Source organism: Trifolium pratense, linkage group LG4 (genome assembly GCF_020283565.1).
Source record: "Trifolium pratense cultivar HEN17-A07 linkage group LG4, ARS_RC_1.1, whole genome shotgun sequence".
In the NCBI taxonomy this organism is placed as follows: domain Eukaryota; kingdom Viridiplantae; phylum Streptophyta; class Magnoliopsida; order Fabales; family Fabaceae; genus Trifolium; species Trifolium pratense.
Window position 1 is genome coordinate 13,808,981 of NC_060062.1, and position 26,587 is coordinate 13,835,567.

Here is a 26,587-nt window from a genome sequence, read left to right on the forward strand (position 1 = left end):
GTCACCAATGACATGATAGTTGATAGACTTATCAAATGAAATAATAATAACTACTCTTGTACAATATCCTTAACGTCGACAATAATTGTCTTGGTTCTCCCATTCAATCTGGATTTGGTGGAATCATTCGAAACACTTTCAGTTACTACGTACCTTTCTGACTTTTCAGGCTTCGTTCAATAGTTTGCTGACATCATGCTTATTGAATTGTACGTGCTATCTACAAGGGTCTCTTGTTGGCTAAAGACATGAATTTTGATGAGCTTGTATGCAACTCTGATATTAAATATCGTATCCACGTGATGTTGATCCCGACATAAATGATCTAATCTCTCAAAATAATAGTTCTCTTTGTCACACTCTTAAAGAAAAAAACCAATGCGCGAAATTATTCGCATAACTTGGAGCCTCCTCTAATGCCGACTTCTGAAATCATACTTCTCCTCCAAAAGACACTCGTGATCTTTGATAAAAACATCACCATTGGAAGCTCTTTCTTTAGAAATTAGTTTCTTTTTGTTCTTTCTTGTCCTACTTAGCTTTGTAACCCAAAAAAATGGAGAAAACCACCTCATATGATCACAAAATTTTGACAATAAGTTGGGGTAAGGGTAAGAAGAAAAGGACATTAAAGTCATTACAAACACTCAACCACAGCTACAGTGAGATTTTGGCATTAAAGAAAAATGATTGCGCCGACAAGGACAATATGGGCATTACTCCTCATTTAGATATAAAAACTGATCGGTTAACATGTTATGTTCATTCAACCAACGTCCCTTACCATACTTGTGCAAACAACACAACACATTGCATAAACATATAAACTAAGCAACAAATTAACCACTATTACCATTTTTTTAATATTAATAGTAACACACCACCATCTTCCTCATACTCATACTCTTCTTCTTTTTCATTTTCTTGTTTTCATTAAACCCAGTTTTTTTCGCATATTTGAAGCTAATTTGATCAAAATAAAATAAAAAAGAATGACGTGGAAAAGTAGAGGAGGTGAATTTTCTTCTAGAAGTTTCATTTCTCAGAAATGGACACTATTCCTTTGTCTTGGTAGTTTCTGTGCTGGAATGCTCTTCACTAACAGGTTCTTAATTTTTTGTTTTCAAATTTTCAATTCGGTGTTCTTAGATCTTTATCAGAATTTCTTTGGTTAATTAACTTAATTAAGTTAATTAATTTGTGATTTTGAAGTGATTAATTGATTGATTTGTTGGTAGTATTTGGTACTAAATTTGTTGCGTGTATTATAGAAGAAGTGAAATTTTAGATCTGAAATTCTTTGATTTAATTGAAATGAATTGATTCTGAATATTGCAAATTTTTTGTTTATGTTGACTCTTTGTGTTCACAAGTCAACTCTGGTATTATATTGGTCTTTGTATTTGCAAGTTTGATGAAATTTTAATTCATGATGATTAATTTCTGATTACTGTTGTTTTTTAAGTAACAGAGGGGGCAAAATAATTACTTTTTTTTGTTAATTTGAACTTATAAAGCAATCATAGCTTTATCCTGTTAATTATGGATCTACCTAGGGTGAAGTGTTTATTTAATAGTTTAATTTTGATACACTTTCCACAAATGATAATCAATCATATGTATTATTTTGAAGTAGTTATGATTAAAGTTAGACCTTTTTATTTATATGGCAATTATATTTGATTGACAGTGTAAATTTTTTTTATACTGGCAGTGTATTAGATTAACTGTTGAATATATTGTTTTGGAAACCAATTGGATAGTTATTGTGGTACTTATTCTGATGAGAAATGTTACTATTATAAAAGGATATGGAGTATTCCTGAACAGAATGGACTTGCTAGACCGACAGCTGCAGAAACTGGTAAAATGAATGTAGTTTCGGACGGTTGTAATTCGAGAATTGTAAGCATCAATTTCATTTTATTTGATAACAAAGTATATGCTTTATGTTTATAATCTGAATTTTCTAATTCTTTTCTTGTGTCTGTTCTGTTGGCATCCAATTTAGTTGCAAGAGATGGAAATGAGGCGCGAAACTAGAGATATGTATGGTGACGATTTCAAGGGTCATAATTCTGCACAGTAAGTTATACGCAGTACTGTGCAATGATGCAAATGAAGTCTAATTATTTATGTTATTTTGCATGCTGAACTCATGGGAATGTATTGTATTGAATCAAATGTAGAGCTTTGGATAAAACTATTTCAAATTTAGAGATGGACTTGGCTGCGGCAAGGGCTGTTCAAGAGTCGGTACGAAGTGGTTCTCCTGTTTCAGAAGATATAAGGACGACTGAGTCGTCCGGTAAGAGAAAGTACCTTATGGTCGTAGGTATTAATACTGCATTTAGCAGCAGAAAAAGAAGGGACTCGGTTCGGGCTACCTGGTTGCCACAAGGTTCATAATTTGATCCCATTTCCTAATGCCCTCTTCTATGATTTTTATCCTAATCTATCGATTTTACCAGTTACAGTTTGTGATGATTTGTTCTTTTGATAACATTAGGTGACAAAAGAAAGAAGCTAGAGGAAGAGAAAGGCATCGTCATTCGCTTTGTAATTGGACACAGGTAGCTATCTCATCTTTTTTCAATTACTTTGTTGCATAATTGGTGTCTTCATCGTGCTTTTAGGCTCAATCCCAATTCAAAATGCTTTAAAAATTATTACACTAATAATTACTTCTCCATGTCATAAATCTGTATTTTAGTCTTCCAAATTATTTTTTACTAGTTTCCGTAAAATATTATCATTGATAAGAGTTATTGCGAAAAATTGTATATCTAATCAGTTCTCTCTTTTATCTAGTGCTACATCAGGAGGTATCCTAGACAGAGCTATTGAAGCCGAGGACAGAAAGCACGGAGATTTCTTGAGACTGGTAATTTGACATATTAGCATTTTCGTTTCATTGCTATTTCCGTCCCCCATTTCCCTTTTCTCTTGTTTTACTTGACGTCTTTTGTATTATCTTGCCACTGTCATTGCTTTTAAAGAAAAAAAAACGAAAAATACCACCGATTTTCAGATCTATAAACTTTCTTGTTTTTATGTAGAATCATGTTGAAGGATACCTTGAATTGTCAGCAAAGACAAAGACATACTTTGCTACTGCTGTGAACTTGTGGGATGCTGACTTCTATGTCAAAGTTGATGACGATGTTCATGTAAATATAGGTATTTAAGTTTTAAAATTCTGATCATAGCATGAGGAATTGGCATTTTGTAATTAACTAAAGTTTTTGAAAGTTAATCATCACTTTCTAACAATATAATAATATAAATACTCCTTCATAATTATCTTAGATCTGTATCTAATGCCTGACATCGGTTTATAGTTAAAATGTTAAATAGTAAGTATGCATGATGTTTCGATATAATGATATGTACCTTTTGTCTTAATATCCTACTCGATCTTTTTCAGCAACATTGGGAGAAACTCTAGTTAGACACCGATCAAAACAACGAATATACATTGGATGCATGAAATCTGGACCCGTCCTGGCTCAAAAGTGAGAAATACTTTCTAATTTTTCTTTGTTTCTATTGAACTGAAGAGGTGGGACTTTTTCACTATTAGCTTCTTACCTTAATACTTTGTTTCACAGAGGTGTAAGGTACCATGAACCTGAGCATTGGAAGTTCGGAGAGTCTGGAAACAAGTACTTCCGTCATGCCACAGGGCAGTTGTATGCTATTTCAAACGATTTGGCAACATACATATCAATAAACCAGTAGGTCCTACTACAACTCACTTGTGAAAAGAAAAACAATAAATAAATTACTCCCTCCATTCCTTTTTACTTGTCGCTTTTGTATAAAAGTAAAAACAGACTTTTAACACTATTTGTCGTTTTCAAAGTTCAATCTAACGTTAACTATTATAATACTCTTAACTATTTCATTGCAGAGAGAGAAATATGTGAAATGAGATAAAAAAAAAAAAAATAGTTAAGAGTGTTATAGGAAAGAGACAAATAACCTCATCAAAAGTAACAAAATTTAAGCTAAAATTTTTTTTAACTATTTCATTGCAGAGAGAGAAATATGTGTAAATAACCTTCAAACGACAACTAAAAAACGGAGGGAGTATTAAGCTAAATCGGATAAATGAACTAAAAGGTGCTAATCTCGTGTTCTTGCTGCTTGTATTTGGTCATATCAGGAATGTTCTTCATAAGTATGCCAATGAGGATGTCTCAATAGGAGCTTGGTTTATTGGACTAGATGTAGAACATATTGATGATAGAAGACTTTGCTGCGGCACTCCTCCAGGTGAATATATAAATTATATTGATGCCTTCAAATGATTTACGGGATCATATAATTATCTGTCTGGTTTGTATACTGATTATTAGGGTCAGTTTGGTTTGTCTTATTTGAGTTGATTTACTGACATAAACACTTATTATGAAACTATTTGAGAGAGCTTAGGAAATCAGCTTATGATATGTCCAGAAATAGTTTTCAGCTGATTTCCATAAGCTCTTCAGGATAACTTATGAAAATATCTTATAGACTATATGAAAACAGATGGACTTTATTTTATCTTTTGTTTTATAATAAAAATAGGGCCTTAAAAACTATTTATCTAAACATGGCCTTAGTTGTTAACACTTTCAAATTATCGGTTTGGTTTCGTTTTCAGATTGTGAATGGAAGGCGCAAGCAGGCAACATTTGTGTTGCTTCATTTGATTGGAGCTGCAGCGGTATATGTAGATCTGCTGAAAGGATAAAAGAAGTACATAAGAGGTGTGGAGAAGGTGAAAATGCTTTGTGGAGTGCCTCTTTCTAGGAGGAAAAACATTGGTGAGTTCTTCCTAACTCGGGAAGATTATTACTTACCACAACAAAGAATCAAGCCTGCGAGATTTTTCTTTTTCCTTTTCTATATACTTTTGTCCAGTATATATAGAGAAATATCGCGTTATACACGAGAAAAATCTGAAGTGAAAAAGTGTGAAAGAGAGAATTCTTGCTCCATGGACCTTCGACATTTTAAGAAGAGATTGTTCATGGTTGCTGCAAGAAGAAGACACACATGATAGTAGTACACATTCATTCTTTGATGCTTGGTAGGGCCATTCTTTTTGTTAATAGTTCCATGGCTATCAAGCTCATAATAAATTGATATAATTTGGTGGCTGTTGCTGCCTTTCCTTTTGCCTAAAATAAAATTGATTATTTATGTTTTGGTTGAAAAGTTTACATGACTCTTATTGATCTCTTCTTATATCTTAGTGAACATTTATGTTGTTTAATCATAGTATTGATATTCAATTCAATGAACTCTAAATACAATTATATAACATTATAATTTAAAGTGTGCTTTTGCCAAACACCAATTAAGCTTAAGCAAAAAAAGACCTTAACTAAACCACTGATAATCATCTTTGGCATTCATGAATTCGGATCCTCGACAATTAGGGATCATTTGTCGTGGTCATCATTTTTTGCAGTCGTCCAATCTGAAACAACATATGTGATTGTGTGATTTTAACAGAACAATGCTTCTCTTGACAATATATAAGCATTTGAAAGACAACTTTTGGATCTTCACAAAACAAGGATAAAAGACATGTTAAATCAAGTCAACTAATTCTGTTTCATGGGTTTTTTCAACATGAAAGCAAACATACTCTAAAGTTTATAAGGAAGGATTAGTTCTATAGGGTCAACAAGTGCTCCAATCACCTTTTAGAATTAAGCCCTTTTTATTGAAAAAATGAGGAAAACTAATCAATTTTTTATTGAACTTTTTCACTCAACCACAGTATAAACAAGTATGTAGGAATTTAGTGCATGTTTGGATTGACAGGTTTCGTCGTAAATTTAGCAAATGTTATTCGTTGAATTCACAGTGAATTCAAACATGTATTCAATTGGTGGTTGGGTTGGCGTGTGATAAAATTTCCATCTTAATATAATATGAACAATAGTAACATTTACAATTAAAGAATACTACTATAATCAGATTAAAAGCCAAAAGTGTATCAAAATGAGAAATAAGACAAAGGGTATGCTTAGAAGGTACAAAAATTGACAACAGTGGAACAGTTTTCAATTTATTGTTCTTGGTATAAATTCATTGCAGCAAGTAGCAGAAAAAATGTTCAGAGGCCGTTATTAAATAATAATAATGCTGCTAGAGTATTGTACTCAAATTGTACTCAAAGTTTTGTTTTAGAATAAGAAAAGAAAAACAAAACTATAATCATGACATATAATATATCTTTTTAGCAAATTTCAGTTGTGTCCCCTCTGAGCTCTCAGCAATTTCCAAATAGAGGTAACTTGGTTCACAACATAAGTAAATATATATAATAGAAAGAAATGATTTTTTTACTTGATAAGGGACATTGTTATAACGAGCAAATTTAGAAAATATATGCAATAGAGAGAAATAATCTGTTTATATAGTTTTATATTCTTATATATTAATATATTAAAAATTCAAGAAGTAAAATTACCTTTTAAGTAGATGCATCTGCTTTTGTACTTAGAGCTACAATAGTCTCTATTCTTCTATATATTAATGCTCTTTCTCATATATGGTATGATATGGTATCTACTATGAACTAGGGACACATCTCGAATTAAGTGTGTTTTGATGTCGGTTACACGTTGGTGTCTAATATATACCGACACAAAACTTATAATTATATTAAATTATGTTATTTTCATATATTATTATCAGTGTCGATATGTCAGTATCCGTATGTGTCCGTCCTTCATAGCTTATTTATGCTTGGTTTAGTTTTGGAGAGGTAAGTCATATAACAATAATAATAGCACCATTTTTTGCATTGTATGGACAAAGGGGAAGATAGTTACATTGTGAAGGGATGTGGTGCTTTAATTGCACAAAACAAAATTGTATCTTAGATTCTTAGGGATGGCGATTTGTTCTAAGAGACGGGGAATAGGGTACTTCCTTTCAAATTCAATAAACCTTTTTGCTTATAAGAAGAAAAAAATCTAAATTATATGTAGAACCTAAAGACTAGCTGAAAAAAAAATAGTTTCTTAAAAATTAATTTAAATTAAAAATATGAATTGAATATGGTCACAAAGTTATATCTCTCCATTTTCTTAATTTTTTATTCTACATGCTCACATTTCACCGGATGATAATGTGATGGAGAGAATCTACTCCCGGCTTCTAGCTTCGGATTTCACACCTTTGATTATCACACTTATAATGAAACAAAGAACTCTTCTTCTAGCAGCCCTTTTTCCTCTACCGAAGGAAGGAACTCGGCTTGGAAGCAAGTCGGTCAATCTCGTAAGTAGACCTTCCTTTTCATGTACAGCTAGTAGGCAGAAAAATTGACCCGTGAAAAAAAAAAAGAGAGCGTAATATCGAGGGAAGAACCAGTCCCCAATAAGGAATGGGAAGGTGGTTGGTTTCATTTTCCTCATAAAAAATGTAAAACTTAATGATGGTCACTATATCCATTAAAATGTTAAATATATATATGCACATAATTGATAAATTTTAGGAAAGTGTAAGTGTTGTGAACTTCAGGATACCGTGTTCGATTCTTATTGATAAAAATATCGAAAAAAGATGAGTTAGACCAAATTAAAAGAAAATAAAATCTGATGACTTAACAAAACGAACATCAAATTGAAACAAACATGTTTGTTCTTTTCTATTAATGTTACAGTAACAACTGACTTCATATCTATGAAGGTAACTCTGTTTTATTAACTATTCAAGCATGTACGTACTTGTGTTGTTGTGTATAAAAAACAAATAATCTAATATGGAAAATGAAACATTAATGTATGAAAAAATCAGAGAATAATTCCTCCAACAAGCTTATTAAAAAAACAAATTCGTCCAACCCCAAGAAAAGAGAAGAGAAAACAGAAATAATGTCACAAAAAATGCTTCAATAATCACATAAGGCTTCCAATGCTTTTTACTTTGCATCAAACCTTTTTATACTCCACATGCATCATTGGTCTAAATTATTTTTTTATTCATAAAAATTTGAAAAGGATAATGAAAATGTAGTGATTCAAATTAATATAAATAAATAAAAAATTGTATGTAAGAGATGTGTCAAAAAAATATAGAAAAAGAAAAAGTAAGATACTCTTTCAAGGTCTAAGACATACTCCGTAAGTGAAAATAAGCAAAAAAAAAAAAAAATTATTATTTTGACAAAAAATAAAGAGTATCATGAAGAGAATAACCTTACCTTCTTTGAATATAAAATTCAAGCCAAAACTGCAAATAGAAGAACCACTTTGGATACAAAGGCTCGAGGGTGCGGAGAGGACGTGATATTGGCACGGCTCAATCAAAAACCAAGGCTCAACATTTTAAGCCTTGCTTTCTTATTGAACCGGACCAATATCCCGTTGAACCGGTTGCCTCTACCCATCATTGTCACCACGATTCGGATTAAACTACTTCATTTGCATCCATCTGCCATAACACAAAAACTATTAAGTATAAAAAAAGAGCAGCTCCTTCATTTTATTTTCTCTTGGAAATTAGAGAATGCTAATATAATGTACATAAAATGGAGATTTTTGAATGCTAATATTATGTGACCAAAGTGATTTTTGAATGTTGAAGAAACACAAAATGGAGATAGAAAAAAGTGAGTACTCCAATTTCAAAGTTTTAAAGAAAGTAGTAACCAACAACATGAACATAAGAAAGCACAAAAATAATGCTAATGTAGTGAAGAAAGCATTAAAGAAGTAACATTAAATTTTCAACTACCAAGCAACTAAGGAAGTTGGAATATTAATTTAAAGAGGGTACAAGAATCGTGAAAAAAGCATAGAGGAGACAAATCTGTAGCTTTAAATGTGATGGCATTTATGGATTATGGTGTGAAACGATAGGGGATGTTGGTTTCTGTTCAATCAGCATTTATGTATCACACAGTAAAAAAAAAAAAAATACAAAAATGAACCTTTTTGCTTAATGGGTTTTGTTTAGAGTATAGGTTGTGATCATATGAATATAGCATTGTACCTAAAATTTATCATGAGGCACTTTGTAGGTTCAGTGATTCTCACTAAAAATATGCAATTTATATTTATGCAATGTCACATGGTTAGACTTAGATGCCTTTAATTTCTTTGCTAGAAATAAAAGGTAAAATGATTATTTGGGTATGGAGACTAGTTGCACCATAACTAGCTAAGCAATATGTGATATTTTTTAGATTAAAGTTTATTTTTAGTCATGGCTTGTTAGTTTTGAATTGGGAAATATAGATCATGGTATTCGACATATGTCGGTGTGTTATATTCGTACGACATGTGTCGGGTAATTCAGATTGGTGTCTAGAAAAATTCAATTTTTTCTTTACTTTGATACTCATTTGATCAGTATCCGACATCTGTAAGATACCACGATACATGTCGGATAAGTGGTGTCGGTGTCCTATATTTTTACATTAATGGTGTCGCGGTGTCTGTGTCGCGGTGTCAGAATCCGTGCCTCAACTTGACCACACACACCCACACCGCCGCCACGCCACCGCTCACTTCGCCCTCATCGGAAAAGCATCAACCACCACCACCTTTCTCTCTCTCTCCCTGCTCGGCCACACCACCTCTCTCTTGCTCGGCCGAGTTTTCAAATCAACATCATCACGTTCACCGAAAAAGCCAGTCGTCACCGCCAGCACACCACAAAAGCTTTCTCTATCTCCTCCCTTTTGTTTATCACTCTCTCTTCTCTATGCGTGACAGACAAGTACAATTTTTCTAAATCTATAATTTTTCTAGGTTTTAGGTTTTTGAAAAATTTTGATTTGTTTCTTTAAATGATAATGAAGAAAATACAAAATTTGAGTTTTGATCTCGGGCCGCTGGGCTATTAAATGTTCATGCTTAGATTTTCCAACAATCAATATATATATATATATGGGTATTGCTAGGATACACCCACTATCTTTTCTAAAGGTGTATTTTAGCAAAGGACACCCAATTCATTTCTTTTCAAAAGCAATTAATTAAATTTATAGGTTGATGTATTTTTCAATTCTTTATATATTTATTTCCTTATATATGTATATATATATATATATATATATATATATATATATATATAATTAAATAACGAGCCCTTTATAAGAGCCCAAAGCTTTGGACCTAAAGCGCTAGCTTCACTTGTTTTGGACTTGGGCCGGCCCTGACGTACATCGAGCGGGAGATATTCAAGTCACTTCATGATGTTGATATTATTGGAACATTCACCATAAATAATATCGAAAAGGGAATTTGTCTCGTGATTTTATTTAGCACCCTATTGGTATGTTATGTTTCATCTATTTCATTTCAATTTGTACTTTTATTGACAAAATGACAAGTCTCTTATTTCGATTTATAACTATTTATATATTATATCTCATGTGAATTTGCGGTTAAATTTTTTCCTAGACTTTTTTATATTCCTAGCCATTGAGAATGGAGACATATGTGATATAATTGTTTTGCTTTGTTTTATTGTTTGTGATTATTATTGCATTCCTTTTATTTTGGTTGTCGTTAATTTTTCTCAACGCATCAAAGAGTATTAGTGTGACTAATTCGAATTCACAACACCACTCACAGTAAAACTTCGGATATTTTAAAAATAGTGTCCTTATGTTCAATCAGGTCTTGCGATTAAATCATATTTAATATTCCAATAAACAGACTAACTATTCTAGGAACTTTATTATTTTGCAAAACAAAAAAAATATTATTAATAAATAATTCGATACAAGTTTCAAGTTTTAATAGATCTGTGTTTGTTTGAAATTGAAACCGTGGATTAGTTGATTATCATGATGAACAGTCTCATTATGTACAGGATAAGGAGTTCCAAAACAACGAGGTTGAAGTTACTGGTGTTCTCCCGTATGAACAGGAAATGGAAGATGCTTGACTTTTGTATCAACACGGTTATATTCCATACAATAATAATTATATATCGTGAATGTTCAAAAAATATTATATGTGCATCAATTATCAATATATTAATGTATTAATGGTAGACCATAAAATTTTTATCTGCAAGGTACTCGTTTCAAATCCACACTTTTTTTTTCTTCATAATTTTAGTTCTAATCATTTTAAATTTAACTAAAATCAAATTATTATTTTTTTTGAAAAACCTAAAAATTGAAACTATCTATACTATATATATATATATATATATAGTTTCAAAAGAGAATACATGAGTTTTGTTGTGAACTTTTCATAATACCAACAATACCCTTGATTATTTTAGTAGCAACAAAAATCTTTTATTAACAAACTTACCATAACATAAGACACATTTTTTTTTTAGCAGCAAAAATCTTTTATTAAAATACTCATCATAATATAAGGCATTTTTTTTTACATAAGTTAGACACAGGCAGGCGCGGAACACGCTTTCCTGGCCCGCTAGTTATATACATAAGTCATTTAGAAACTCAATCACTACACTATTTCAATCTTTGCATCAAATTTAATCCTGATTAGGATGTCTCTTTTATGTTATATACAATAATAAATTTTTTTGTTATTTATTATTTAAATAGAGGGAATTATTATTTTTTTTTAAAAAAATGTGTTTTTATTAGAGGCTCATTTTTAAATATTAATACAGGACCTCCAAATAGTCAGGGTCGGCCTTATATATGATTTGTATAAATAAAAGATTTTAATATTATTGATCATTAGAGGATACTTATTTTAACGAATGTATGAAAAAAAAAATATTATTGATCGTTAGAGGATACTTATTTTAACGAATGTATGGAAAAAAAAAAGGCCTGTTTGGATTGATTTATTTTTGAGCTTGTGCAAATAAATAAGCTTTTATATATTATTATAAGCTTTTCAAGGTAGTTTATGAGAAAATAACTTATAAAGATACAATTTTTGTCGGTAAAAACTTATGAATTAACACAAAAGTTTATTGATTTACATAAACTATTTTTATAAGCTAAAAAATAAGCTAAATCCAAACGAGCCCAAAATATGAAAAGATATAAGAGAGCAAAGAAATGATTATGCGTGTAGTATTTCATATGAAAATTAAAGTAGAATAAATTCTAATATATTGATGATATTATGCATGTAGCAGAATTTTTTAAACAATGCATGCAGTAGTTGATTGAGGGTATTTTTGGTGATTGATATGAATTCAAGAATTACATTTATTACATGAGAATGAGGGAAACAATTGTGTATGATCTATTAATATTAATATTCAAATTTTAATTTTTTAAGTTTAAACTTCATAATATATATATATTGGTGTTGTCATGCATATTGCTGTTGTTCTCGATTATTGAAATGTACGACTCTAAGAGCCATTTTTTTATGAATCCAAGAGTCATATTTTTTTTTTGGTACATCCAAGAGTCATATTTAACTCATGATATGAGGAAAAACAAATTGTGTATATTATTTGTGTTTTCATTAATTTTTAATTAAAATTTGTAACATCTAAATTTCTAAGTTAAAAGTAAAATTCTCAATTTTAGATTCAATTCAAAATTAAATTGTCAATCAAGAATATCCAAGTTTGATCTAACTTATCAATATTTTAGTACATAACAACAATCATAAACACACATTACCTGCTAGTTTAATCGAATAATAACAGTCAAAGTTAGATAGATTTTATAGGTTACGATGGTTAGTCGATTGATTACGTGACTTATCACTTGTTTTTTTTGGTACACTTATCACTTGTGCATATATGCTTATAAAAAAAAATTGTGCATATATAAATATCCATTGTAAAAAACATTTCAACATACATAATCAATTAATTAAACTATCATTTTTACTTGTAATATAACATTTGACTTTCTGCCTCCTATTTACCTATACTTTCAGTAGGTTAGTAATTCTCAATAATTTATAAGCTCTACATCGGATAGAGTAGACATAATTCTTTCTTTGGCGTAATCATTTGAAGAAAAGAGATACTCCCTCCGTACCATAATATATACACTTTGGGAAGATATTTATACCACAATATATGTCGATTTATATTACCAATGAAGCATTTAATGATATTTTTTCTATTATACCTTTAACTATTTATTACTCTCTCTTATTTCAATTCTTCAATTTATTTTTTTTATACTATAAATGAAGGACACTTTTGTAAATCAACTCATAATCTCTCTTTTCCATAAAACATTAATTTTGTAGACATATTCTTTGATGTGATCCCTATTAATCGTTTATAATTTATCAAAAATCACAACCTTTTTTGTTTAGTAATCTACTCTCTAGACTCTTTTTTTTTTGTTACCATGATATTGGTACGAAGTTTCCACCGCCGTAAGCGATGATTAATCTCCGTCGGGGAACCTGTGGGGCACACAAGGTGGGTTCTCCCCTTCCAACCGAATTTTCTCCATACACATGAGCCAAAAATCGAACCCCTAATCACATGCTTAAGGGGACCAAAACCCTTACCACTTGGACCAATTCATTGTTGGTTACTCTCTAGACTCTTTAAATGTGGAAAGTGTCGATATCAATATTCTTGTTACTACCAACTGATTTGTATTTATATAACAAAATCACAACTAATCTATACATAAAATGTGGTACTTATTTTACGAATTCATTGGAATCCATATATGTATAAAGACTAGAGTGATATATGTTATCATGCTAAGTAAAATCGCTAAATTAATGATACACAGGACTAGCTTAACTAACAAATGTCAATATTATTATACTAAACACCTTAATTTGTGTTTGAATTCAAATTTCCCAATTGTTTGTGAGTTTTTAGGAGTAATCACCACTTCGTCTAAAATTTCAAATTATGATTATTTTATATACTTTGCAAAAATTACTTTAGATGTACTTTTGCCTGGAATATATTTTTAATTGTTACCACGACATGTCTTCCTTATGTGAAATTCTATAAGCATCCGTATATATTTATGACAACAAGGACAATACACGGTGAGACTTTATGTTTGATACATACACTTTGGATCCACATATAGTATACGAGAGATGAGTATACTATAATGTTGAATAATTCTACCTCTTGATGAATACGCATATATACACGTGAATGAGAGAGGGGAATAAAAATTTCCACATTTAAATAAATGTGATGTTGACAAAGTACTAGTAAGTAGGCAATTCAAGACATATACCCTACACTCTTCCAAGTACCAATAACAATAAGCACCATCTAAAACGAGTTCTACCCGAAAATGGATTCTTTCGAAGAATGAGTTTAATTTTTAAATCGAATATTATTTGAGAGTGCGATGTCACTTAATAGGAACCTTGTGAGAGATTCTAAATTTAATTCTAAAGATTATTCTAAATTTTATGTATTGATTTACTACATAAAATTATTAATGTTTAAAAAAAATATTCTAAATTAATGAATTCTATCATATTAATTTTTTTGTATCAATTATTATTATAGTTGATAGTGGTTAATAAGGAGAATGAATTATCTCCATTACATGAGAGAAATAGTAGAATCTTAGTCATTGATTTGTGAGGAGAGAAAAGAAAAAGAGGAAAAAGGTGGATTAAGAGGTAGAGATCGAGGAAATTGAGGAAAATAAAATTGAGAGAATTCATTAACAAGTTGAATTTAAAGTCTTTGAAAAAAATTGATTAATCAGACTAATATATATAAAATTAAATAATTTATTTTAATAAATAATTTAAAAATTTAAGATAATGATGGTAAAAATAAGCTAATGAAAAAAACATATTATAAACTAGTAACAAAACACCAAACTTGTAAGAGAACAAGCATTACCAAACAACTCTATTTCAATCATACCAAATTTTACGCTACAAGTTATCTACAATAAGCTCATGGTTTACCTTTGTCAAACAGAGTCGAAATGAGTTAAGTGAGTTAGCAATGCAATGTTAAGCAAGTGACAATATAAAATTTAAGTGCTTATTTGGTTTAAATTTTGGCCAATGTATAAAGTATTAACATTATCACACCATTTAACATAAACATAAACAACATGAGGCCTTCCTAAGAGTTACTAAGAGTTTGTGACCGATAATGCAGTGACCATCATGCAAAACAAGACATTCTACAACATATGAGTTCATCATCAATATTGGTAAGTTGTAACCATTCAGCTTCTATGCAATGCCTCTCACATACTGGTCCAAAGTTGTATTGAACAGCTCAGACCTATGAAAATTCATCAAACCATTGGAAAACCTTTATATATTTCCAGATAAGCTCGAAGAAAAAAAATATATAATCCATAAACCATTTACATTGAAGGAGAAAAAATAACCGTAAATGAATACAGTTATTTAGCAACACATAAAATTGAGTCAAGAATATGAATGCCCAGCATAATAACATGAAGCAGCTGTGAAAAGACAACAAGAACACGCAAATATCCAATGGAAAGAAAATGTCCTTACCAAATTTGGTCATGGATCATTAGCAAAAACATTAAGCTTATTATCCTTTAGCATTTAAAAGTAAAAAAGAAATTAAAAAGTAAAAAGATGTTTCAATAATCAAAATCATCAACAAGCATAATTTGAACAGACTTTATATCCACTTTCATCCAACAAGCATATAATGAACAGTCTTTATAACACTTTTGAAGTTCAATACCCATAAGCATAATGTGAAGTGAAAAAGCAAAGACCAAAAAAGGTAAAAAGAAGAAATGACACATTTGGATGTGTGAGGAAAATAAAAACATTGAAAAATGAGTGAAGGAGCCACAAACGAATATTCTTCTTTTTTCAAAGAAAATTTCCCACGGATGATAATACGAAAACAAAGTGCAAAGGGCAAGAATACCCTTCTTTTAGATGATTGGACTAGCATGTCATCATTTAAACAAAAATAAAAAATTTATTACCTGATAGGAGATCCAGGTGTATAGAGTGGATTCTTGACAACATATTCAACATACAAATTATAGATATACTTTAAGGACTCCCGAAGATCACCAGTTCTAGGATGAGTTACCAAGATAATCTGCATGAAGCATGGAAATCATGGCGTGTTACAATACAAATAGTATTACAAGGAACAATATATGAATATCGCTTCTTTGATTGTTTTTCTTTTACTGAAAGCACAATGACAATTTTTGTGACTTACCGGTTCAATTTTAAAATAGTTCACAGTTTTAATAGTAGTACATCTTACTTTACACAACTTTTAAAATATAACACAGAAAATTTCAGTGAAATCTACCTAACTCAATTATCAACTGCCATTGTGCTGACAGACCAATGCCATACAAAGAGATCATAGCGTCATAAAAGCATGAATGTAAATCAGAAGCTCACAACTACTTACTGAATAATTGATAGAACAAAAGAATATTATTCAGTTATTAGACTACTTTCTTCACTTTCCATCCTCAGGACATGCTTACTCATATCACAATGTTATTTCTTTTCTACCTTTCCCCCCGTCCCTCAAAGTCTTTCCAATATCCCCTCCGCTCATTATTATATTTTCCCTTATTTCTCTCCTAATCATCATTCTCCATCAGCGGCATAATTACATCAAATGGCAGCCCCATAAATCCTATTAGAATTACTCTCCATCCCTCTCCATTTTTCTTCTTTCATACATCTGCCATTCCTTTATATTTTTGTTTATGTTATTGTTCTTTCTCCTAGTATAAATGTTCCTTACAGGTCTATCATTTCTTATATTGAAGTACAACTTGGGTCTAGAATTTCAGTAATTTGGCCTTGTATAATTAGGTTTATAGGAGTACACTATATACGGTTTTAGTATTTGTCGTCAGCATCTGAATCTTTTCATGAGCTTAAAAAAAATAATAGAGTACTGCCAGTTTCCCAAGGTTTCCCTCTTGATCCACATCAGAACCGGGTAACATTTTGTTATTGGATGGTGTAAGAGTAGATTACTCAAATCCTGTAACCACTTTAGACTCACAAATGTTCATAGTACATTATTTGACATGATGAATAATAAAGTAATAAACAAAATTCTAATAACTTGGTTTGGTTGATTTACTTATATCTAAATCATTGACAAAACTAGCATACTTGATGATAGGACACCGTGGCCCAATAGGTTTGTTGACTCAATCATTGGGCCCAACTGACACACCTCACACAATTACAGCTTCTAGAAGGATATAGAAGAGAATAAAAGTCAGTTTAGGATATTCCCTGAATGTCAGGGTATTTTAGTTACACGAATCTGATATAAGAGGGAGAAAGGGGATTAGAGAAACCATTCAGAAATATTGTTAGAAAGTTTGTTAGGAGATTTTCTCTCTGGTTTAGGAGTTCTTGGAACTCCAGTTTAGTTTCTAACCATTTATTTATGCTTATCCACATCTCTAGAGTAAATAGCCAAGCCAAGTTCATCCTTGGCTTATTTTTGTTGGGACCATATCAGTCCCCTCCACAACACAAGAATGAAAAATTGGAATACAAACTTTTTGGTTTCCAAAAAATAAACCTTTTAACCTCATTCACCCCTTCAGATCTAGCACCCAGGTTTGGTTTTTGACAGAAGCCACCCATATTAAAACCGCATATGTGGAACATAGTCCTATGATGTGCATGTTAAATGCATATTACATACACCAATGACATACGACTTCGATGACCACTCATTACTCGTTTTAGCTTTCTCATTAAAAAATAAAAGGTGATTGCTCATTTATCCCCCTTGTATGCTCAAATCTGTCAAAATACACTACCGGAAGCTTGTTTCCCATAAAATGTCGCATTTTTAGAGGGGTTGAATGAGCAATCACCAAAACAAAAAAAAATGTAACAATTACATCTCTTTAATCATTATTCGGAACCTCAGATATCAGAAACGCCAAATGATTTATGTGTTCTCTCTTTCAAGACCTACATCTTTTCTTCATAGAGAGTGGATAACATACATGAGTGATGCCTGTGGATAGAGGGATAAGCACGAAACAGGGGGGAGGGGGAAGAAACTGGATTTGAGAACGAAGAGAAAAGCTTGTTCTCCGCAATGCCTAACCCTTTTGTCACCTCCCTCAAGTTGCCGACAGCCATCATTGCTTTCTCAGCAGTCCTTGACACCCAGCCCCTCAGCTGGTGAAACAAACTCAACTGAACAATCAAAGCCAACAATCTGATTGGTTCCTCTACCCAGTTAGTTGTGAAAAGAAGTCTGATAGGCTCTTGTGAATTATGATCTACTTATGAGGGCCAAAAGCCACTTTATGAGATCACAAGTTGAAGACTTCTAGTAATCATGCAAATCATCTGTTGCCTCCATTGCTACTTAGTGGGTATATTTATAATACGCTTAAAGCTTACTTTACCTTGGGGAAGAGTGTTAGAATATCTTAAAACATCTTATAAAATGGTTCTGCTAGAGAAGATGGCACTTGAACCTACCAACTTTTATCAAATGGTCTCCACCAAATAGATGAGAGGAAATTGAATCATTTATGTGCAGACATTGCAATTTTTTGGGGAGCTTCTCACCTTCTAGCCCCATGACACGAGGGATACCAAGTTAAAAATTTCCTGTTTCTAGATCAAACCAGAAATTCCAGCTTAAACAAGGAGGAACAGAGAGGGCGAATAATCTGAAAATGGCTAGGAAAGAACCGATGAAGATTTTTCAAGTGGTACCACAATTTATCCTTCCAGAGCTTATGGAGAGGAGGAATGAGGGATTGTGTTTTAAATGTGGGCAGGAGTAGAACCTATTGGTGTGCTGATCGGATCGCTTAATTAAAGCTATTGATTGGTGCAAGGGGAGGAGAATGAAGGGTCCATGGGTTTCTTATTGCCAGTTGCAGACAAAATAGGCCATGGAATGATGGTAGAGGGATGAATATCCAAGAGGTGCTATTAATGGATGTCGACTTTGGGAGGGCAATGAAGGTAGAGGAGATGCATAAAATGACACCCGATTCTCTTTCTTGTTGATAGCATAGTTAGTCATAACTTTATTGTCGTCAAACTAGTGGCCTTTATTGCCACATTATATATTAACGTTCCAATATGCAATTTTGTTAAGTTAAACAGAGCTGCGTTAACAGAGTTGAATGTATGTAGCTGACAGATTTATTTTTAAAGTATGTTTCGTGAAGAATACATTAGAGACAAAAATTATTACTTATTAAATCTCCAATCTTATCTAACCCAAGACAACTTAAAATGTCAGGAGAGACAACAAATTGTGGATTGAATAAAAATGACCAACAATTAAACACCCTCACATGAAAAGGACATTGGGTTCTCCACTTCCATAAGAATCACAAATACCCTTACTGAAGCTTTCAAAATTACTGAATGAGCATCACTTATTTCCTCATTCCACAGCATCAAACCAAACCAATGACGAGTATGTAAACTTGTTTATCATTCTATGACCAACATGCAGCTTTAAAAGGTCACAATGAGTGAATGAAGTGGATAAAGACAAAAAAAAAAATCGTAAACCAAATATCAAAAGATGTGTTTAAAATTTCTTTCACATTATCTTTTTCTATTATTTTTCTTGTTCTCTGTCACTTAAATTTTTCATTCACAGTTAAGGTAGTTAGGTTAACAAACCTACATATTTCTGACAGCAAATGTGATTAGCATATATTAAGGACAAATTCATAATAAGTTCCAAATAGCTACATTAACCAATGAATAAATGTGCAAAACCCAAGGTGCAGAGAATTTCGATGCAATGCCAGAGTAGGCATTAGACAGTGACTGTGTCACAAGAATCTAAAAAGGATATATAAGGAAACATATATGTAGCTGCATCTTACCTTTATTCCAGAAGGAGTTTCCATGAAACTAAGTTTATATGTATTAGTGCGAAAACTGTGAAATGAACAACCTTGACCGGGTAACTGAGGCACGCCAAGGTTTCCTTTCTCGGCACTGCACAAGAAGTTGGAGAAAAATGAATTAGACCTACCAGTGCATTCTATAACATTGAACAGCAACAATAATATTCACATAATTCCTTTAATAATTACACAACATATCTATCATAAAATTCATGAATTGTTGATCATTGCTGTGACAATAAACAAGCTAAGATAATCAAATATTAAATATGGAAACCACAAAATATTCATGTAATGAGAATGTATAGAAGAATAATGGATATGAGAGAACCCTCAAAATAAACAAATATCCTATTAAATTCCTGGTGATCAAATTAACCGAAAGTATTATTTGCAGGAAGGAAGTCAAGGAACATTATACAACATCAACTTATGAACATGTAAACAAGGCATAGAGTAAATAAACATGTCTATTTTAGCATTTACAAACTCAATCTTAATCTAAATATTAAACCACAGGTCCATCACCAACAGCTATTCATTTTTATCAATTGCATTTCCCAAGCATTGCATAAGAAAGTAATCAGTTCTGCAAAAGCTACCCGAGAGTCCATTTCTATAAAGACTGATATGTGATAACTTGGAAGCCAATTTAGCAAATTTCATAACACCTCGTCATAAATTTTCATCATTATTCCTTTCACTAAAGAATAATATGCTTGGTTTGTAGTTGACGTTCATTTGTGACCAAACATATGTTTGTCACAAAGAAGCTCTATCATTACTCTGGTTTCAAAAGTACATTTCAGTCTTCCAATTGAAAAAGATTAGTATTGTCGATCATGTAAAATAGTTGTTTGTTCAAATTCCACTACACTACAGTGCTATAGTGTTGTAATAGTAACTATAAGACAACAATTTGCACTAAAACAGTTTATGAATATGTCATCAGTTGATTTCATCAATTCTCCGAAACAATATTACAATTGCTTATGTCAATAGATAAATTCAAATAAGCCAATCCAAACAGGCCTTAAGACTATACAAGCATAAGTATTCCTCAAATCCTTTAACCGCGATCTGTATTTAGAAGCGAATTGTAGTAAAGTACATGCCGAAATCAACACATTATCATCAAAATCCAAAAGTTAAACTAAATCTAAACATACATACCTAGTAGGATCCATCTTGGCAGTTAATGACTTGAGTGAGAAGAGCAAACCAAACATTAACTTATGATCTTGTTGAGCATTCAACGTATGCAAGGGACGATTCCACTCTCTATAAAGCAAGCATATACCATTCCTATTGAAGACATACAACATATGACCATTGTTTCCTGATGCAGTTGGCGCAGGCGGTGACGGACTGATCTCAGAACCACCAAAGAACTGCATTTTTCAATCCTTGATTGATACTTACTACTGAAAAATAAACCTACAACCAAAAGTCATACACACATGTTAAGCACATTAAGCATAGAGATTTTTCATTTGCCAACAAATTCATCAAAAATCCTTCACAAATTGGCTATGGAGGTTATCAAAAATCATTCAACAACCCTAACAAACCGAGAACATCCACGATGCGCAATCAGGGGATCGCGGTGCGAAGTGGAGATCTGGTTATTAAAATGAGAAAATAAATAAATACCTGGACGAGTGTTTGTAACTGTTTCTGGCAGCCGGCACGAACTCCGGCAGCGTTTTCCGGTGAATTGGGTTAAGATCAGCGCGACTCCGACTTCTAGTTTCTGATACTACTACGTACCAAGGAGAACTGAGAAGTGGTGGGGTGTTCGCGGTGCGTAATTGAGCTTCAGTTTGTTGTTTTATTTTTATTTTTATTTATATTTATTTTTTTGAATATCGGTTATTTTATTTTGTTATACAAAAAAATAAAAAATACAAAGAGGAAATGTAAAGAAAAATTAATCTACTCAACATTACATAATAAAAAATGAAAAATGTGTCGACAAATCTTAGTTCAATTGGTAATGTTTTGGTTGGTCAGAGATGTGTTTTTTTGATACCTTTAGGCGTGCAGGGATCTCTGTGAAGAAAGAGGCACCGGTGAACTTCTTGACCGACCCACAAGAAGGGAGATCGACACTTCATCCGACGAATATTCTGCTGTTTGGATGAGTAGGCGGGAAACATGCTTGTGTGGATTTGACTGGAGTTTCCCCACTTGTAGAACTAGGGGTGAATATTTTACTGTAGGACAGACAGCCTTCAAAGCTGCTTCAAGCAAAATGACCAAACATGAGAAAACATGTTATGACAATCAACACGTTTTTATACCGTTTTCATTTGACACTTTTGGTTTTCTAGCACCGACTGCTATAAACTTTTTAAGCATATTTCAAAAGGTCTTGCATAGTAATGTTGTGTCGCCTAGGTCGATGAATATAGTTTTTCAAAAATTGGGTTTTACTGTCCAAAAAGATTTGGCGGCACAGCTTGTTGCCAGTCTACATTTTGTTCATATGTAATTATTATAATTATAATATATATAATGTACTATACATTACTGTAAGGAAAAAATTTGTAGAAATGTCAAAATTACTAGTGTGAAATAATCAAAATTTGAATCTCAATCCCTTTACTTTGTGTGTGAGTTTTCAATGACTTTGTAATTTTATCTATAAAAAAAAAAAATGTTAAGTCCAAAACATACCTTATCAGTCTACAAATAGTATGCTTGGTCATCAAAGAAACGATGTCGTTGAGTAGTGACACTGTAGCATTTTCTCTACTAAAAAAAGAAAGTTTCTCATAATCTGATTCCGTCTCTGATCTCTAAACACAATTTCAGTAACTTCTCCACTCTTATTCTTCTCAATCTAATCTCTGGTAAACAATATCTCTTTTTCATTTCATTTTCTTCCTTTTCTGTTTCAATAGTTTTAGTTCCTCAATCATCTCTACTTTCAAACCAAACCCTGATTCCAAAATTAGTTCCTCAATCATCTCTACTTTCAATAGTTTTATTTACCTGTGTTTTTTGCTGCAGATTTTTTTTCCATGGCTAAGAGCTCATTCAAGACAGAACACCCCCTTGGTTTGTTTCTCTCAATTATTTTTTTCAATTGTTTCTTTTTACCATTTTCATCATATGGCATAATGCATTATTGTGAAAGGATTTAACTGTATAGTTGTGAATTTTTCAAGTTCTACCAGTCACCTAGCTTTGTAATTTCTTGTTTAGGGTTTAATTAGGATCTGAAATTTATGCGTAATTCCTTGGAAAATGATCTTTTAATTTTTGTTTACTCAATCAAGTGCTAGTGTCTCGTGTTTTTTTTAGTATAAAGTATAAACAATGATATATGTTGTACTCCCTCCGATCTCATATATAAGAAAAATTCTTTTTTCAGGTTCATTGAATAACCGATGTATATATACATCAGTTATTCAATGAACCTGAAAAAAGAATATTTGCTTATATAGGAGACTAGAAGGAGTAGCACTTTAGTTCCTAGGTTTTGTTGTTATATTTGTAGCACCGACACTCCTGGTCGAAGACGTGTTAGTGTGAGTGTCTGACACATGTGATTATATTGAAATATGTCATTTTTTAAAATAGTAATTACCAATGTCTACATGTCAATGTCGTGTTGTTTTTAAAGGTTAGTTTGTCAATATTTAGAAGAAGTTTGTTCGTCGTTTTCAAAGTTCAATGGAACATTATCTACTGCTTTGTCGATAAACCTTTAACTATTTATTGCAGACCGGGAAGTAAGTGCAATAAGATAAGATTATAGACAATGTAACATAGGAAAAAGACAATTAATTTCATCAACAACAACAAAATTTATTTATTTGTTTTGTTTAAAACGATCTTAAACTAGACTGTAAAAGAAACGGAGATAGTATTACATTTTTGGTTTGGGTGTCTATATGATCTGTTACCTTACCTCACTTCCGGTGAACTGGTTTTGTTTGTTGATAGTAACTTGTGTTGTGCCCCCCTTTTTTTACCCTCACATTCTTCGGCGTTCTCAGTTTTTTGTTTTGGTGGTAAGAGAACTCTTTTTATCTTTAAAAACCATTCGTAAGTGGCAAGGAGACTTGTATTTGTTTTATTCATTAGGTGATTTATGTCCAACATATGTTTTAGTAATTTATACGAACATTACATGCCAGAAAGGAGACAGGCTGAAGCAGCTCGCATAAGAGAGAAGTATCCTGATAGAATTCCAGTAAGACTTGCTTTCTGCTGTGTGCATATATATCATCATAATCTCATTCCTTGATTACTAATTTTGTTGATCTTTTCATCTAGGTAATTGTTGAAAGGGCAGAGAAGACTGATGTTCCTGAAATTGATAAGAAAAAGTTAGTTTTTTTTTTATTCTTTGGAAAGTTCAACTGTAAATATTGAAACTGTTAATTTACTCTGATTCTCTCACATAAGAGCTTTCTGCATTAAACTTGTTCTGCTTTGTCCGGTTGAAGTTTTGAATGTCATGGAATGCTTGCTTAAAAATTTGAAAGATGTAAACACTTGTTATACTTGGACTTTAGCCATCGTTGTTGTACTCTCTTTGAAATTTGGCCAAGTCCTGTCTAGTTTTGTGTATTTCCCGTATATGCATATGGCATCAAAGTATAATGTTCTTGAGATACCAAACCTTATTACTCTATGTTTTTAACATGGTAAACATAATTGTGTTATTTTCTCAAAAATACTATTATAGGCTTAATGTTAAAGAATACAAAAAGTGAGTGCTGCTATACTGAAACTGAATTATATCTATAATATTTATAATCTATGTGTGCTTCTTACGAGTTCGTTTATTCCAAAGTTCATTAATAGATGATAGATTTAAAAAATAGGTGTTGTAAGAATTGTCCTAGTTTGATTATACAGTAACAAAAGGGTTTTAGTTGAGGCTTTGGTGTGAACAATTAGAAGCATCAGAAAGTTGAGTGTGTATCTGCATTACATATTTGTATAGAAGGGAGCTATGTATACTTATATATCTGTAGTGATGATTTAGCATAGTGGTACAGTTTTATTGTAAAACATAGGAGGTTCAACGACTTATGATTATTACTCGCCATCATCTCACCCTCTAAGATTAGAGAAAAGATAAGTGTGAAAATGAATAATGGCCTTCTAAACCTAAAGAGTAATGAGTAATCTGTTAGGAATGTTGACCACTACCATAGAGAGGGACTCACATGGTTAACATTCTCTATGTTTTCATTTGCCTCTGGTTACATGTAATATTAAGTGCATAAAATTCACATTCATAGGAGAACATTAAACAACTAAATGTTCTATTGTGTTGTGTGGATAGATATCATCTTTCATTTCCTTTGTTATTTTTATTCTTATTTGTGGTGTATATTATTGTTCCCTTTTGGATGAATGTAGGTATCTTGTTCCTGCTGATTTGACTGTTGGGCAGTTTGTGTATGTGGTGCGGAAGAGAATCAAGCTAAGTCCGGAGAAAGCCATCTTCATTTTTGTCAAGAACATTTTACCACCGACTGGTAATGTACAAGTTTTTTGTATGTGTGGGTGTGTGTACAGAGTGTAGTAGACGTGAAATTTTTTGTGAACGGTTTGCCTACCGTAACCACATCACTCAGTTTTCAATCTCAGTTGTTTACTGCGTGTATATATGTGCTTCTCTTCCAGCAGGGAATCTAGATCCAATTTTTTGTTATTTATAATGGTTATTAATATTATTGTACTTGATTTGGTAAATTGAGCAATGCTTTTATGTTTGCGCAGCGGCTATGATGTCTGCAATTTATGAAGAAAATAAGGACGAAGATGGATTTCTATACATGACTTACAGTGGGGAGAACACATTTGGAATGATGATCTGAAATAATTCAAGGAAGGCAACCATGTGAATAGAACTTTCCGAAAAATGACCACGGTGAACGAGAAATCTTAATTGTAAATTCTATTGCTTGATCCATTTCCTGTAAAAGTGTATTAACCTATTACATTCGTCGTGTGTATTGGAGAACATATTTTGGATCTGCCTTTTGTTTATCTAAATCTGTTTTATGATTTTCGTTCATTTTCTTGTGTGAAATCATTTTCATCGTTTTATAGTTGGTTTATTCAAAATTTGGCTATGATAATTAATTTTTTTCATTCGTGGAGTCGTCCATTTGGAAGCAACTCATTCTGTAAAATAAGATGAATGTCTTGTTATTAACTCAGATTATTGTTATTAACTCAGATTATTCTCATGGGCTAAGTCGCAGGGATATCTTAGTGTTTATTGGGAACAAAAATCTTAACAATAAGCAGAATGATATGGTCTTTGAAAACTTTGTATTTGGTCATTATATTTTTTCTTCTTTTAAATAGGGAGGTGGAAATTATATTTATTAGGAAAAATATTACTACGAACTGCATTAGTTTGTATGTGTCCGTCCTACTGGTTTTGAGTACTCAATGCAATTGGACCATCATCCATGACCATGATCCTAGCTCCTGTAGCTCTGTCCTTAATATAAGAAAAATATTATTTTTTAGATACATTATAAGAAAGAGTTCATTTCATTTTTAGATTCATTAAAAGTTAACTTATTAGATACATCTTTTAATCTATCTAAAAAATAAATTCTTTTTTATATTAAGGACTGAATATACATGATAAGAAAGAGTTCATTTCATTTTTAGATTTATTAAAAGTTCACTTATTCGATACATCTTTTCTTTCTTATATTAAGGACTGAAGATACATTATAAGAAAGACTTCATTTCATTTTAAGATTCATTAAAAGTTCACTTATTAGATACATTTTTTAATGTATCTAAAAAATG

At 31.8% G+C, this 26,587-nt stretch overlaps 3 protein-coding genes across 3 annotated transcripts; 2 read left to right on the top strand and 1 right to left on the bottom strand.

The window, feature by feature from the left end:
• Window positions 1-711: 711 nt before the first annotated feature.
• Window positions 712-5,231, top strand: LOC123920307 (probable beta-1,3-galactosyltransferase 2). Its single transcript, XM_045972578.1, has 11 exons — window positions 712-1,105; window positions 1,809-1,905; window positions 2,012-2,085; window positions 2,190-2,401; window positions 2,510-2,573; window positions 2,812-2,884; window positions 3,060-3,180; window positions 3,428-3,515; window positions 3,612-3,737; window positions 4,169-4,278; window positions 4,652-5,231. Exons 1-11 carry the CDS (start codon window positions 993-995, stop codon window positions 4,798-4,800), a joined length of 1,227 nt encoding a protein of 408 aa, XP_045828534.1. The 5' UTR covers window positions 712-992; the 3' UTR covers window positions 4,801-5,231.
• Window positions 5,232-14,911: 9,680 nt separating this feature from the next.
• On the bottom strand, window positions 14,912-21,601 carry LOC123920308 (trafficking protein particle complex subunit 1). Its single transcript, XM_045972579.1, has 5 exons — window positions 21,440-21,601; window positions 20,960-21,223; window positions 19,763-19,877; window positions 15,869-15,987; window positions 14,912-15,174 (listed from the first exon to the last, which is right to left on the bottom strand). Exons 2-5 carry the CDS (start codon window positions 21,181-21,183, stop codon window positions 15,123-15,125), a joined length of 510 nt encoding a protein of 169 aa, XP_045828535.1. The 5' UTR covers window positions 21,184-21,223; window positions 21,440-21,601; the 3' UTR covers window positions 14,912-15,122.
• Window positions 21,602-22,483: 882 nt separating this feature from the next.
• On the top strand, window positions 22,484-25,832 carry LOC123920309 (autophagy-related protein 8C-like). Its single transcript, XM_045972580.1, has 6 exons — window positions 22,484-22,641; window positions 22,802-22,849; window positions 23,935-23,990; window positions 24,074-24,126; window positions 25,172-25,290; window positions 25,535-25,832. The coding sequence occupies exons 2-6, from the start codon at window positions 22,813-22,815 to the stop codon at window positions 25,630-25,632; spliced, it is 363 nt and encodes a 120-aa protein (XP_045828536.1). The 5' UTR covers window positions 22,484-22,641; window positions 22,802-22,812; the 3' UTR covers window positions 25,633-25,832.
• The last annotated feature ends 755 nt before the right edge of the window (window positions 25,833-26,587 follow it).